The sequence below is a fragment of the Heloderma suspectum genome, chromosome 1 (genome assembly GCF_057233095.1).
Source record: "Heloderma suspectum isolate Gila_16-S chromosome 1, 16-S_ref, whole genome shotgun sequence".
In the NCBI taxonomy this organism is placed as follows: domain Eukaryota; kingdom Metazoa; phylum Chordata; class Lepidosauria; order Squamata; family Helodermatidae; genus Heloderma; species Heloderma suspectum.
The window spans coordinates 214,562,896-214,577,934 of NC_139458.1; the positions used below are offsets into that span (position 1 = coordinate 214,562,896).

A 15,039-nucleotide genomic window follows, 5' to 3' on the forward strand; every position below is an offset into this window, starting at 1 on the left:
AGATGGGAGCGCTGTGGTTTATACCTGGTGCAGGACCCTGGGCAATGGAGGGGAGGGCTGCAAAGGAGCATAGACTTGTGTCTCTTCCCCCATCTTGGACCAGGAGACTTGCACACAGAACTGAAAAACCTACAGCATTGCAGCTTCTCCAAGGATCTCCCCAGTTAGAGAAGATGTTGGAAGATAAGCAGTGAGACAGATCTCCCTACAGTTCCCTATCTATCCCTTAAGGAATTTGATTGTCCGTCTCCAGCCCCTAGCCTGAGAAGACAAATATACTTTTCCTACCCCCTTCCTGAACATAATGCTTAAGATAGCAAGGAGCCAGATTTGTTGGCCCCCTGGCCTCCAAGAATCGGGAGACCTAATCCCCAAAGCCTTGTGCTAAGTCGAGAATGCTGCCATTTCTGTGAATCTCCTTGCAAATCAAAAGTGCAGTGGCAGGTTTTTAAAATGTGACTTGCCTAAAGAAGTGGCTTGGCTCACTAAAATTAAGCCATTTCTAAGATTTGGACATGCTTTTATGCTACTTAGACCAGAGGTGGGCAGAAGATAGATTGGGGTCTACTGGTGGATCTCTGGGTGATTTCCAGTAGGTCAGCAAGGGATTTTGGCTCCCAGTTGTTTAATGACAGCCACAACAGCACAGGCATTCCCCCTCATTCTAAAATGGACTGCTGAGGTAGAAGAATGCTTCGGGAGAAAACCAGGAGTGGTGTTTTGTGCAACAGGATGGTGAGCTCAGTTCTGGTACTGAAAACGCATTCCTGGGCTGAGCGTGTGCTCAGAGGAACCCTTATTCCTTAATTATGTGCGTTCCCCCATTCCCCACCCCTTTGCTGCTACTATTTTGCCCCTGGATGCCGTTGATAGACCTCAGGATTCTAGGGAAAACCCAAAGCAGATCACACAAGTCTGTAGGCTGCCCAGCCCTGATGACACACACATTAGCACTTGGACTAGCTTATAACTTGCACATCCCTTGGAAGTACTCCTGTTGCTGCAAGGGTTTGCTCTGCACCAGTGGTAATTCAGTGTTATGTCTGATGCTGTTCTTGGTGGAACATCCAGTATGGAAGCTTTCAAATGCAATGTATTACTTGTGCCCTCATATCTGGGTAGCGTTTTCTCAAATGCTGCAGCTTCCATCTGTCCTTACTCATTGTAAAGAAGAATGGGATAGACACACTGTGTCCCCACTGTATTGGAGACAAACCAGGGAAAACAGCTCAGCATATTTGTAGGTACTATAGAAATATAATAGTTTAATAAATGGGCAGCAAGTTCAAACTCTGTCCATAGTTTCAATGGCTTTCACAGAGTGTGTGGCCATCGCTAGCAAGTACAGGGCTTCCTGGGTGTTTTAGGAATATGTCCCACAACTACTCAAAAGATAATTGTCTTGTGCTCAATTACTTCAGGATGGTGATAATGGAGTTTTATGGAAAGAATGACCTCACGTTGGGTGTGTTTCTAGAAAGGTATTGTTTCAGGTGAGAATTTTTGCCTTCCTTAGATTTTCAAGCCCTGTTGAAAAATACATTGTACTTCTGCGGGCTACCTATGTACGGTTCCAACCATATTGTATATCTGATCCAGTACTGTAGTTAATTTTGATGCAACAGTGGTTTGTTTTTCTGGGAAGCATTTTTCTGGGTTTTATTATGGTGCTCCCACTCCTTCTTTTAGAAAGCTCCTCCTGGAGTGACGTGCCATGGGATTCCCAGTAGTTTCTCATTCAGGTGCTGGGAGGGTGCATAGCTTAGTGGCAGACCACTTGCTTTATATGCAGAAGGTCCAAGGTTCAGTCTCTGACATCTCCAGTTGTAAAGATCTAGGGTAGCAGAGTAGAGGAAGACCCAAGCCCTTGGAGAACAGTTGTCAGTCCGAGTAGACCAGGGGTGGGGAACCGCAGGCCAGGGGGCCAAATCCTGCCCTCCTGGGGTCTCAGTCTGGCCCTCCAGGGTTCCCCAGATGGCCACGCCCTCTTCCAATAGCCCCACCCCTTTCCTCCTAACCACCAGTTGCTTGGCAGTTTCCCAGCTTTTACGTAGTTTTCCCCCATTCTAAAAGGTTGAAATGCCCCTCCTAAGGCATAATGACTTGGAGTTAGAGCTTGAAGCTACAAGACAGTGATATGTTTTGTACTTTTGGCCATGCCCCTTTGCATTTGGCTCCACCCACCACTGGGACATGCTCCCCCCCCCGAGCTGTTCCAAAATTGAATTCAGCCCTCGGGCTGAGGTGGGTTCCCTACCTCTGGAACAGAGGATACTGGGATAGATGTACCAATAGGCAGATCCCATATAATCTATGTCTGCTTGTTTTTTTAAATCTCTGCATTCTCTTAACTATGGAATTTTTAGATGGCTGTTTTTATCGCTGCTTGTTGTAGAGCAGTTGTGATTGTATTGTGAGTTGTAGATCTTGAGCTTTCTTGTAAGCTGCTTCAGATGCCATGGAATGGCATAGAAACACTGAAATCATGGCAATAGAGTGTGGGAGGTGGGGGAAGAGAGGTAAGTTTATCAGAGGTGCTCTTATCTACTTGGAGAGGGCTGGTTGTAGTACGCAAGAGAGGAAGCAAGGAGGAGGCTGCAGTAATGAAGACAAGGAACGGGCAGACATGACACAGTTTTTGCATTCTTTAGATACAACTAATGCACTACAGTAATATTAAGATAAAGTATTGACTTCCTTACAAAAAAGGAACAGCGTAGAATAAAATAAGGAAGAATGCATGAAGAATGCATCTTCAGCATCAGACTGAAGATGATTATCCAGAAATAAAGTTATCCTTTGCTCTTCAAAGGCCTTCCTACCAGTGCCCAAGTATGTTCTGCGAAACGCCTATGGTGCACCACGTCCGTCGCTTTGTCCACGGGCAAGGCTGTGTACAGATCATCTTGAAGGAACTGGATTCCCCAGTGCCTGGCTATCAGCACACAATTCTGACCTACTCCTGGTGCAGAATGTGCAAGCAGGTAAGGAGAGTTCCCAGTTTGGGGCTTTAGAGCCAGTACTTAAAGCTGTTGGACCATGAGTAGGCCTTGAGTGCAGGTGGCTGCTAGCAATATGCAAGCAGAGGCAGAAAACAGAATTGTGGGTGATAGGGAGGTAGAATCCATTCTGAATGCACAAGATTGGATACAAACGTAGCCTACCCCAACCTGGGCTTTGTATCCCATGATAGTTCTACTTAGAGTAGAGTAGACTTATTGAAATGGATGGGACGTACGTTAGACCAACATTGGATACAGCCCTAATCTGCTGGGTGGGTATTATGGGAGTTGTAGTCAAACACATCTGGTGGGGTGATGTTGGGGAAGGCTTCTCTAGGACATCTCTATATGGAGTTCCTATGTTTAATTCAACTTTAATTTGTGAAGGGCAAACATATATTAAACGAAGGTAAACTTCCTAAAGTGCTGGGGCAGCATCCTTATTCACTCATCATGTATTTAGACAACTCTTTCTAAAAACAAAGCTACCTTTTGAATACCACTTCATTGGCAATGTTGAAGACCTTTTACGTTTCATAAAACACCACATGAAACCCTTTTTGCAGTATCATAGAAAAATACGCTCCTCTGGCCCTAAAATGAAATGCGTCACCCTGAGGATAATGGTGATAGTACTCTGCACTCATATAACAGTCTTTTTGAATTCTAATCCCATCACATACAATCTCAGTCTTTAAAACAGCCTGTAAAGGAGGACAGTTTTATTATTCCCATATAAGTGACTGAGGCTAAGCAATAGTGGCTTCCCTATGGCTGTCCAGTCAGTTTATGCGTAGAGGTGAGATTTGAACTAGGAGCTTCCTGCCTCAAGAGTTTTTTGCTCTTAACCCTTTCCCAGCCTGGTGCCCTCCAGATGTTTTGGACTACAACTCCCAGCATGCCTGACCCTTGGACATGCTGTCTGGGACTGATGGGAGTTGAAGTCCGAAACATCTGGAGGGCCCCAGGTTGGGGAAGGTTGCTATGCCAGCTCTCTGAGGTACAGAGTTTGCAGTCAGTTGATATGGTATGATGATCAGGCTGCATCATACCAATATTCTAGTCATGCTCCCACACAGGTGAGAGGACAGGTCGTTATACAGAGTGGCTATGTGAGTTTTTAAAGGGTGACATTTCTATAAAGCCAGACTCAGAATACCAAGTCAGCCGTTGGCTACCTCTGTCCCAGTGACCTGGGAACATGCTGATCTTGATGTCTTGTTGACTCCTACCGATATAACTTAAAGCTAGGCATATGCACCCTTGGGGCCCCTAGCCGCACCCAAGAATTACTGAAGCATGAGATCAAGTTAGGTAAGATATTTGGTTTGAGTGGATTTTTGTGAGCGTCATGGAAAATCACTTTAATTTCTCCAGGTGACACCAGTTGTTCCGCTTTCCAACGATTCATGGTCTATGTCCTTTGCCAAATACCTTGAACTCCGTTTTTACGGGCACCAGTACACCCGAAGGGCCAATGCCGAGCCGTGTGGCCACTCCATACATCATGACTACCATCAGTATTTTTCTTACAATCAGATGGTGGCATCTTTCAGGTAAGAATCCAGAGGCCTTTCTGCCTAAGTAAGTTCTCACTGAAAAATCAAGAGAGAGGCAGCCTGTTTAATTTTGTATGTTGTACTGAATTTTTTAAAAACACATTCTTAGTAGTATCAAAAAATAAAACAAATGAATATCATAGTCAATCATATTTTATATAGAATTATTCCAGTACAGTGAACATGGGCTAAACGTAGTATGAAAAATTAAAGGAAACCATCATACACCCAATTTTAGTTTGGATGCGTAGAGTACATTATCACAAAACCTTCAGGCTGTAATTATTTTCTTTTAGTAGGTCTGCAAGATCTTATAATGAGATGTTTACAATTCTACATCTTAATTACCCAAAGCAAAATTATTCTTAAATGTTTAAGCCTGAAACGTCCATTCAATCAAATACTTTACACTGCTCCAGTTTTTAGTCTAGTACACAAACTAATTTTTAAGCTACCCAAACCTCCTCTATATTTTCCCCTCTATATACTGAGTGAAACGTAAGCTTCAAACTACCTCCAAAATACCCGAGTATTTCCCCATGTTGGACTATAGTAGGCACTTCTTTCTTCTTTTAGTATGGCCCTGTTCAGATATAATTCTAAACCGTAGCTAAAGCTAACTATGGTCTGGCCCTGTTTGGATGTACAGAAAAACTGGCTAGATTGAATGCTTCCAATCTCATTGTGCCCCATTCCAGAAGAGGGAGAGGGGAGCAATTGTGCCCAAGGCTTAACCAGGCTCATTCCCATTATGGTAAACTATGGCTTTAGCATTACATCCAAACTGGCTCTATATGTCGTGTGAATGAAAGGGCAGTGGCCTGCTGTTTCAGACCATGCTGGATCATGCTCTGAATATGATCTTAGAATACCAGGCTGCTGGGTCTAGTGTGTGGGGTGTGGCCTCTTGTATGACCAGATTGGCTTGGATTTCTTGGTAGTACTTTGTTAAATATGCTTTTCTGTCAGTGATCGAATTGCAGCCCCAGTACAGCTCAGCCAAGTGTGAAATGTTTGGAGATTGTCTGTCTCCACAACAGCAATGACCGAGAGCACAATGGGCTTATTTCAAGCATCTCACTAGACCAGGCCCCCGACAGACTTTGCTCCTTCTTTGCCCTCCCTGCGTGGGGAAGGTGAAGGGAGGAGCAATATTGTGAGTTGGGAGTCAGCTGGCTTCTTGAGCCACGAGCTGAGTCCGCTTCCTCCTCCCTTATGTGGGCTTCACTCCGCACGGGTTTTCCCTAGACAGCTCCCTGGCCAGGCGTGGGCTGGAGGAGCGTTCTTCCAGCTGGCGCCTCAGTTGGGGAGCCAAATTCATTCTTCCCAGGCTTTCTGTACTCAGGAAAAGCCCACACAGAGTGAAGCAGCTTTTCATCAGAGACGCTGACTGGAGGAGCTCCAACCGCTATTTAGGCCAGGGACTTGATGACATCAGGGAGTGGGGCCCAGCCCCTGGTGTCATCCAGCCCGCAGGAGTGGTTGGAGGAGAATCCAGCCCCTCAAAGGTTCCCCACCCCTGCACTAGTCTGTAGCTTTAACTTCCAAAAGTACAATAGCCAAACTATGGTTTGCTTATTTCTTATTAATTTGTTACGTTTTATATCCTGCCTTTCCTTCAAGGAGCTCAAGGTGGCATACATGGTTCCCCCTATCCATTTTATCCTCACAGCCACCCTGTGAGGTAAGTTAGGCTGAGAGGTAGCGACTGGCTGAACATCTCCAAGTGAGATTCATGGCTGAGTGGGGATTGGAACATGGCTCTTCCCACTTCTAGATTGTTGCTTTAACCACTACACCATAGCGATGCTTCCCTGCTTGTTTTCTGTCTTCTCAGGTTCATGAGTTCACTCCCATCTCCATGGTGCAGCAGGCTCTAGAGGTGGTTTGACAGCTGTAACTATAACTTGTCAATTCAGTTGTCATGCACATCCATCGTTAGCAGAAACAATTTTTCCCAATCCTCCTTGAACCATCTTTTGTTTTTATGTTCTTACAATTCTATTTTTCTGGTCAGTCACAAACCATAGTTTATTCGGGTATTATGAATGAACCATGGTTACACTTCCTTACCATGATTTAGCATGTTGTATGAATTGGGCCATGGTGTGAGAATTAGGGGTGTTACATTTCAAAGATGTGCGGTCTTCTCTTCTTAGTTATTCTCCTATACGTTTGCTGGAGGTATGCGTCCCACATCCCAAGATCTACATAAAACGTCAGGTGCCTCTAAAGGTTACCATGCTTCAAGACCTGAAGGACTTTTCTCAAAAGTAAGTCAGAGTGTCTCTCTCTCTCTCTCCCCACCCAGTGGAAATCTTGTTGAGCTACTTGTTGGTTTGTTTTGAGATTTACCGCATTGTCATATATCATATTCGGAACCTGCCCCCTCTTTGCTCTTTTTCTCTCCCCACCCCCCTTAAATGAACACTGACATGATCCAGAACTGAATTTTGGTGGTTGTTGTTCAGTCGTTCAGTCGTGTCCGACTCTTCGTGACCCCATGGACCATAGCACGCCAGGACTTCCTGTCCTCCGCTCTCTCCCGGAGTGTGCTCAAGTTCACTCCCACAGACTTGTGACATACCCACAGTCCTAAATATAATCCTTGTGTTCCCAGCCCTCAGCTGCGAAAGAGCCACGTAAACAAGTAGTTGTAAGCAGCAGAGAGCAGAACAAATCCAAATTACTCTGACCTCTGTTCTGAAAGACATGCTCTGTCTGCTGAAGGGTTGAAGGTAAGGGCAGGGTGCCCCCATGCAAACGTCTATCAGGAAGCCAAAACAGCAGAATACGAATTTTAAATACAAGTTCTATAGACTAAGATCTTCGTACTTTTATTTGGTGCTGCCTGGGCTGTTTTTGCAAGTTTTCTGTGAGATTTAGCGTATGGTTTTAAAAAGGAGAATCTTGGTATGATTTTATGTCCAGGTCAGTAAGATGCTTTCTGTTGCAGCAAAAAAGCTGAATGAAACCCACGCTCATTCTAGCAAATGAGCGGTAGAACACCAGGTTCAGCTTGATTACTGTCTCATGCTTGGGGAACAAAATAATCAAAAGGTCTTGATGGTTCCTCATTTATAATCTTTACTGGAGCTTTTTTGCAGTTGGGAACTGCACAACCGCTGAATGTTTTCTTGAAATTCCAATAGGTCACTGTGGTCAGTGGCAAACCTAGCTTCTTTTACTTTGCTGCTTTTAGGCTGTATCATCCTATCCAGTTTGTACTGAATATATTTAAATTCAGTTGATGGAAAATCAGCATTTTCGATTTTATGACTATTTTAATGTATTTTACACTAGCAAGCAGACTCAGCTTCATGTGGCTAGGGATAGCCTTTACGTTGATACAGTGAAAGCTGTCAACAAACTCACAGTAGCCTGTCAGAGAGCTGGACACATTGTGCTTGCCTTGTCTGAGTGACACCATGCCCATTGGCACCCCTAGGCATGGGCAGTGCCATGGTGCACTCTAGAGCACCCTGCGGGAGAGGTCTTCCTACTCCATTCCCCTGCAGGGGGCTGCCCCACAGCATTGTGGAGGAAGCAGGCATATAACTCTGTGCCTCAGCTGTCCAATCTCCCCTGGCTTCAAACTGTATGGACTGCAAAGCTGTGTGCTGGTTAGGGAAGTCTGCCCCTAGTGGCTCAAGATGTTACTGCAGGCTTCAGCCACGTGACCACATTTAAATTAATTAGAATTAATTAATGTGTTTTAAAAACAAAATAATCCTGAAGTGCACACCCCTAGGGTCTCCTTAGTAGGCATGCCAAGTTTCAGTTGTCTAGGTTTCAAGGTCTTGGAGTGGTGGTAGTGACAGACAGACACAGATCCATTTATTGTGGTAGTTGTGTTGAATGTTCTTTTCGCTTTGTGTAATCCACCTGAATGGTGTCTGGTTCCAGTCCAAGCATTCTGGATCAGAATTTGGCCTTTGTTTCTGCAGGGTCTCTCAGGTATATATTGCTGTTGATGAGCGCCTCACCTCTCTGAAAACGGATACCTTTAGCAAAACCAGGGAGGAGAAGATGGAGGATCTTTTTGCCCAAAAGGAGGTTGGTTGATTGGTCATTTATTTACTTTATTTTTAATCCATCCAGTAACCCGTGTTCTCTCTTTGATGCATACACTGGAGAAAGCATGCTGCAGTACATGTAATGTTAATAGAGTTGGAATGACTGCTCAGTGTAGGAGGCTTCCAGTTCTCGCATCATGGCCAGGAGATCCAGGATGCAGCTTACAAGAGGCTAAAGAAAATGAGAGCAGCAGTGATAATATTATTTTGGAACAGACATCAGTGCAAGTTCTACTTCAAAGGCTAAAGAGCAGTCAGGGCAGAGGCATGAGTGGTTAAAACTGAAGTATTTAGCTTCAATGACAGCAACTCTTACCCTGCTGTTTAAAACGTGGCTTTTGCCTACTCAATATTACTCCTGTGAGGGCTCACAGCTACCTGTTGTGCAATAGGCTATAGATACCTGACTTGTGTTTGATCGCCAGCTGGGAAGGCAGAGCTCTAGAAAAATGTTCTAAGCAAGGCAGGAGTAGGCCTTTGCCCAAGAAGAGCCACCACAATGTTGTCTGTCTCCTTTGGCAGATGGAGGAAGTAGAGTTTCGAAACTGGATAGAGAAAATCCAAGCAAGGATGCTTTCTTCATCACTTGACACTCCCCAGCAGCTGCACTCAGTCGCAGAATCTCTGATGGCCAAAAAGCAAAGTCTTTGTGAGATGCTGCAAGCCTGGAATAACAGGTGAGAGGGTGGCGGCCTTAATTCTGGTGTTCCCATGGCTGTGAGCCTTCCTTGTTCCTCCCCCTGCCCCCATTCCTTTTGGATCATCCTGGCTGGTTGCAAAGTAAAATTTTGTGGTGTGGTTATGCTTTCTCTACCACGTATTTGTTTTCCCCCCCAGTCATGGGCAATTTTACAGAAGTATTGGATTTCGTTGTAAACATGGTCTAAATAGACTCTGGTGGCTGGTGTACCAAAGTGTGAATTTATGAGATATTTGACATATTTAGATGGTGTTGTCAGCTGACTGGAGCCCTCTTGAGGCAACGGGATCGAAAGCTTAATAAATGCGTCCAAATGAGTTGTGAAAAAATAGGCTTGCTTGGCTCTATATGTGCCTTCTAAATGGTTTGTATACTGGAAAACACAAGGTGAAAAGCTGCTGGTTCCATTGCTGGTCTGATTTTTGAGGCCTGTAGATGTGTCGGAATAGTAACATGAACCCTGTTGTAGGTTACAAGACCTCTTCCAACAAGAGAAAGGGAGGAAACGTCCCTCGGTACCACCCAGCCCTGGGAGACTGAGGCAAGGCGAAGAGAGCAAGGTAATGAGTTACGTTGTTTGTAATGATGAATTAAAAACTGCCGTTCTTCCTCATTGGCCTTCCCATTGCTAATGAAATATTCTTAACTTAAATATTGGCGCTGGCGTAATTTCTTGCAGCTTCTGAGAAAGACCCGTGTAATGCCAGCGTGACTTTTGTCATGATGAGGCAAGCACAGAAGACAACCTGTTCCACTGATTCCTGGGCACATACACTGGCAGAGCAAGTCCAGACTATGGCTGGGATTCACAGAACCGCACAGCATCCGTGCGGAGGCGTTTTGCAAGCACCTGGATGCCTACCAGCGACTTCTGTAGTTCTCTTGAATGTCAAGGGTGACTTGCAGTACAGCATACATGGGCCTTGCTGGTGCAAATCCATATACTGTATGTGCCTTTGACTTCGAAGGTTTGAATTGGCACCACAAGGAGCTACACTGCTTCATTCACGCAGTGGGGATGCATGGCAGGGGTGACGAACCACACTTCTTGCAAGGAGAGCTGATTCAGGTGTTCCAGAGAAGGGTCTCACCTCTCTTCCTTTGGTTTTAGGAGTTGCCCCATGCAGTGGCAGGCATGTCCTGTTCCTGCATTGGAACGATGCGTGCCTCCAGTGAGGGGCCATACACATCCTCTTCCCTCTTGGAGGAGATCAGATTGTGTGCGCACTGTGCGCTCATGCTCCATCTCCTACCACTTCCCTTGGGCGCTTGTAATACCTCTTGGGCAAAATGTGGCGCAGGGAAGCTTTGATGGCAGAGCTCCTAAAACAAGGCACAGTCTAGAAGTTGGTCGAATTGCGTCCCAGCCAGTGGAGGCTGGTGGCTCCGACTTCGGTGGGGCCGTGAGTCCATTGTGGCTTCCAGCCAGAACTCTGAAGAAGCTATCCAAGGTGGTGAACCCATTTTGGGGATAGGGTTCAGCACTGTGGATAGCTCCTGTAGAGTTCTGGCTGGTTCTGGCTGAAACCTGGAATGAATGCACAGCCCCACTAAAATCAGAGCGCCAACCTCCACTGACCCCAGCGTGCAGCTGCTGAATGGCCGGCTTGCTGTATGATGCAAATAAAATGGCTTGGCTTGGTTGCACATTGGACGGACAATCTGGAGCTTGCATCCAAGCATACGTAACCAAAGACCCATCTGTGAATGGCTGTGTTAAAACATACAGATTTTACTAAAAGGGTCAAAGGATTCTCTAGTCTTCTGATTTTTACAGCTCAATGCTAAGCATGTTTACTGTTGGGTGAATTCAATGAGACTTTGCTTCTGAGTAAGTGAATGTAGGAGTGCAGTCCTAAAGTGCAATGCCTGTTTAACCGTACAAATGCATTAAGTCACTTTTGGGGTTGTTGTTGTTCAGTCGGGGTTAGGCTTCACTAATTTGGAATAAACCTCCACGTTATGGAAGCAGGGCAAACCAGCATTATTTTTGGCTTTGATGGGGAAGGTAGTTTTTTTGGTAGCAATACTGTCTAAAATGAATTCATGGTCATTAAGGTGAAAAGAAGGAAATGCAAAAACAAACTGGAACAGGAAACCCATGTTGCCTTTTATTCTGCAGATTAGCTCAATGGATGCATCTCCTCGCAATGTTTCTCCAGCACTACAAAATGGCGAGAAAGGTATGTGTGCATTCTCTAAGGAGGCTGAACTTTTCACATTAACTGTTATATCTGCATCTGAGTGCCTTTGTAGGATTGTAGTTTCCCATTCTGAAATAGTTGCCTCTTAAGTTCAGTAGCTTTCCCCCCGCTGTTTTGTCACTGAGGCCAATATGTCTGCGGTTAAGAGAGGGGAAGGCACATGCCTCGCATAGAAATGGGATATCCTTTGGTGACAGGCTTCAAAAATCAAGGTTCAGGAGAACATAAGGCTTAATTTCCCCATTTTAGTACAGTCGAATGTTGTTGCTATGGGCTCATTAAATGCCACACTAATTTTCCCCATGTAATAGGATTTGCCCTCTCTCTGTATAATTTCCATAGTGCCGTGTAGGAACAAAGTGAGGGGGATGCCTAAGGAGTACTAGTTGAAAGGGCTAAAATTGGTAGTGGTGGTCAGGTGTGGGGGCATACAAGTTTCCTTAAGGGCTCCCCTACCTTTTCCACCCTAATGTGAGTGTTGCCTTGAATTGAGTAATAGGTTCAAGGACTTTCTTAAGTCGTGCCTGCCCAGTGTGTAACCCATCAAGGCCTCTGCAGCCCACTAGCCATGAATGGGGCCCCCACCAAGGGCTTGACAAGCCCTTGCTTGTCCTGCCCACCTGGGACTGCAAAATGGAGGAGGTTAGGCTGCCAAGCACCAGCTAGGCTACTCACAGCTTGGTGCTGTAATCACCTTGGTCACGAGTTGTGCTAAGCTGTTGAATCATCCATTTTGCACTTTCCGCAACATCACTTTCCGAATCTGTTTTTTAAAATAGAAGTCAGTCTTTCTTCATTTGCATAGGTAGTCCAATCAAATGAAAATGCAACTAGAGTTTTGGTCATGCATGAAGTCGGCAGTAAAGAAAACAACACCAACAGACTTATGCCTAAGTCTCGATCTTGGCTGATACTGTTTTGATTTCAGTATCTTCTCACAGGATATGAAATGCTCTTGCTGCTGTCAGCTATGATATGAACTTCATTTTCTCTCCCTACTCCCCACCCCTCTTTTAACATTGATTTTTCTTATTCTTTTCCGGTCCCTTTTCTTAAATTACACCTTGGTTTGCATACATATTAATGTTAGCTTTTACGTAAACTAAAATATTTGGAAAGTTTGATGGAAAAGATAGATCTAAAGGCTGTTTCTTCATATGGCTGAGTGGCAATATAAGTGTTCCAGAGTCTGCATGTTCCAGAATCCATTAGGGCACAATCCTATGCAGGTTTACACAGAAAAAAAGTCCTACAACTCCCAGCATCCCCCAGCCAGCATAGAGTTGCAGGGTTTTTTCTGTCTAAACATGCATAGCATTGCGCCCTTATATACCTTTCTCAAGCTGTGCTAAATCATTCTTGTGACAAATACAGAATGTTTTGGAATATTTTGCTTGTACTACGCAGGTCCGCCATAACTAATTTCCTGTGTGTATATTTCCACTCAACAGAGGATCGTTTTCTGACCACTTTATCAAGCCAGAGCTCCACAAGCTCCTCTCTTCTCCAGCTGCCCACCCCTCCTGAAGTTGTGTCCGACCAGCTGACTGGGGGCACCTCCTTTGCCAATGCGCTCGCTGAACCAGACACAGCTAGCAGCTCTGAAGGTATCCTCGGTGGTCTGTTGCCTTTTGTTTTGCTTCCCTCCTGTTGCTTGCTGAAGCACATCGCACCCACTAAATGAATTTTCTCCACGATAGCCGGCAGTTCATTCCTCTAGTATATGCCTGGGTAGTGCTCTGCAAAGTTGAACAGTTTTGTTGAAAGATTGTTGAACTTGGAGAAACCAGGAAAGAGTGCATATTTTAAGGTGAATTTAGGATGGGCTTTTACAAGATTTGAAAGGGAAAATAAGGATGCTTGACATAGTGGGCTGTATAATGGCCCTGGATGTCTAGTTCTATTTTTAACCTTAGCTTAATGATAGCTTTCAGAAATGGGTAATTAGAATGTAATTATGATCAGATATAATTTGGCATAAGTCGGCCAAAATAGATATAAAGTGAAAACAGATAGAGGAGCCAATGAATTAACTGTAGTGGAATGAGAAAAGTTAAATACTGCAACATCCTTACTAGAGAAAGCTGTAGAGGGAACAGGAGCGTAGGAACATAGGAAGCTGCCTTGTACTGAGTCAGACCATGGGCCCATCTAGCCCAGTATTGTTGACACTGACTGGCAGCAGAGGCTCTCCAGGGTTTCAGGCAGGTTTTTTTTCTAGCCCTACCTGGAGATACCAGGGATTGAACCTGGGATCCTCTGAATGCAAAGCAAGAGCTGCACACTGGCTTGGCTGTTTGAGCAAATTTGACATGCCCTTTCTGTGCACTTATTAATGCTTTTTCTGCCTTTGGTTTATATTATTAAAAACAATAGTCATAAACCGTTTTCTATTGAATTCGATAGGTGATCTTGGGCAAGCTGCCCTCTCTTAGCCCACATCTGTAATATGGGGGGTAATAATACTGTGTTGTCTTTCAGGGCTGTTGTAAAGCACTTTGAACTCTAAGTTGTTGTTTTTGTTGTGGTTACTACTGCTACTACTGAGGAAGCTTCTAACTGAACTTTGCATCGCTACTGACTTTTCTGTTTAAAGTGTGGAGCAGATCTAGTAGAAATCCAGAGCTCTTCAGAACTTTGCCATGAAGGGATTTTGATAAACAAGAGATCTGTTCTAACGTTAGGCTTCCATTTGTGGTTGGATATCGCTGCTTAGACCATGCAGACTCTGGCCTTTTGCGGTGTTCGTGTTTCATATTTCTGTGCCTTCTCTCAGAACTATAAAAAGGCTGAGCCATGAATATTTTGTTTGTGGAACATGTGCACAAGACCGTAAAAGAGTCAGGGCTCACTTTTCCATTCTTCGCATCTTGACTGATAACGTTCATCGTACTCTCACTACCTTCATTTTGCCAGAGGTGATGGGATAACTTGTCCATCATGATTAATTAATACGTTGTCCTTGAGACTATCAATATAAGAGGGAGAAGAGATGATTTCTGTAACTTCCCAAGAGTGAGCATTTTAAGCACATCCTGGGGCTCTGATGCTTGACGGATGCTTGACATATTAAGAGATGGACTTTTTTAAAAATTCCAGATGTATTTGATGGCCATTTGCTGGGGTCCACAGACAGCCAGGTGAAAGAGAAGTCCACCATGAAGGCTATTCTAGCCAACCTGTTACCTGGAAATAGCTACAATCCCATCCCGTCCCCTTTGTAAGTAGAATTCTCATTACTGAGGAGCAGGAAAATAGTTTGTTGTGCACAATGTTTTGTTTTTTGTTGTTGTTGACATGGCTGAACTTTGCTGCTTGACTGCAGTGCCTGTTGCCAGGCACAAGGCTAACCATCTTTATACATCTGATCGTTTGGGGGTGTGAAATGGTGTTTGTGAACATTCCTATGGAGTAGCAGTCTAAAGTAGAAGTAGGCAACTGAAGGCCCTTGGGACAAATCCTGGCCATAGATATGGGGTGGGGAGCGCAACTGCCTGT

The 15,039-nt window shown here is 44.7% G+C and overlaps 1 protein-coding gene across 7 annotated transcripts in view; it reads left to right on the plus strand.

Annotated features, from left to right (window-relative positions):
• Positions 1 to 15,039, plus strand: part of PIKFYVE (phosphoinositide kinase, FYVE-type zinc finger containing) — a 103,914-nt gene that overhangs the window by 66,325 nt on the left and 22,550 nt on the right. For all 7 annotated transcript variants that reach the window (XM_084819038.1, XM_084819030.1, XM_084819005.1 and 4 more), the window contains 10 exons: positions 1,422 to 1,493; positions 2,813 to 2,984; positions 4,380 to 4,558; positions 6,721 to 6,834; positions 8,509 to 8,617; positions 9,160 to 9,314; positions 9,807 to 9,897; positions 11,460 to 11,520; positions 12,993 to 13,148; positions 14,641 to 14,761. In XM_084819038.1, the coding sequence (XP_084675164.1) occupies positions 1,422 to 1,493; positions 2,813 to 2,984; positions 4,380 to 4,558; positions 6,721 to 6,834; positions 8,509 to 8,617; positions 9,160 to 9,314; positions 9,807 to 9,897; positions 11,460 to 11,520; positions 12,993 to 13,148; positions 14,641 to 14,761 (1,230 nt within the window). The remainder of the gene's footprint in view (positions 1 to 1,421; positions 1,494 to 2,812; positions 2,985 to 4,379; positions 4,559 to 6,720; positions 6,835 to 8,508; positions 8,618 to 9,159; positions 9,315 to 9,806; positions 9,898 to 11,459; positions 11,521 to 12,992; positions 13,149 to 14,640; positions 14,762 to 15,039) is intronic.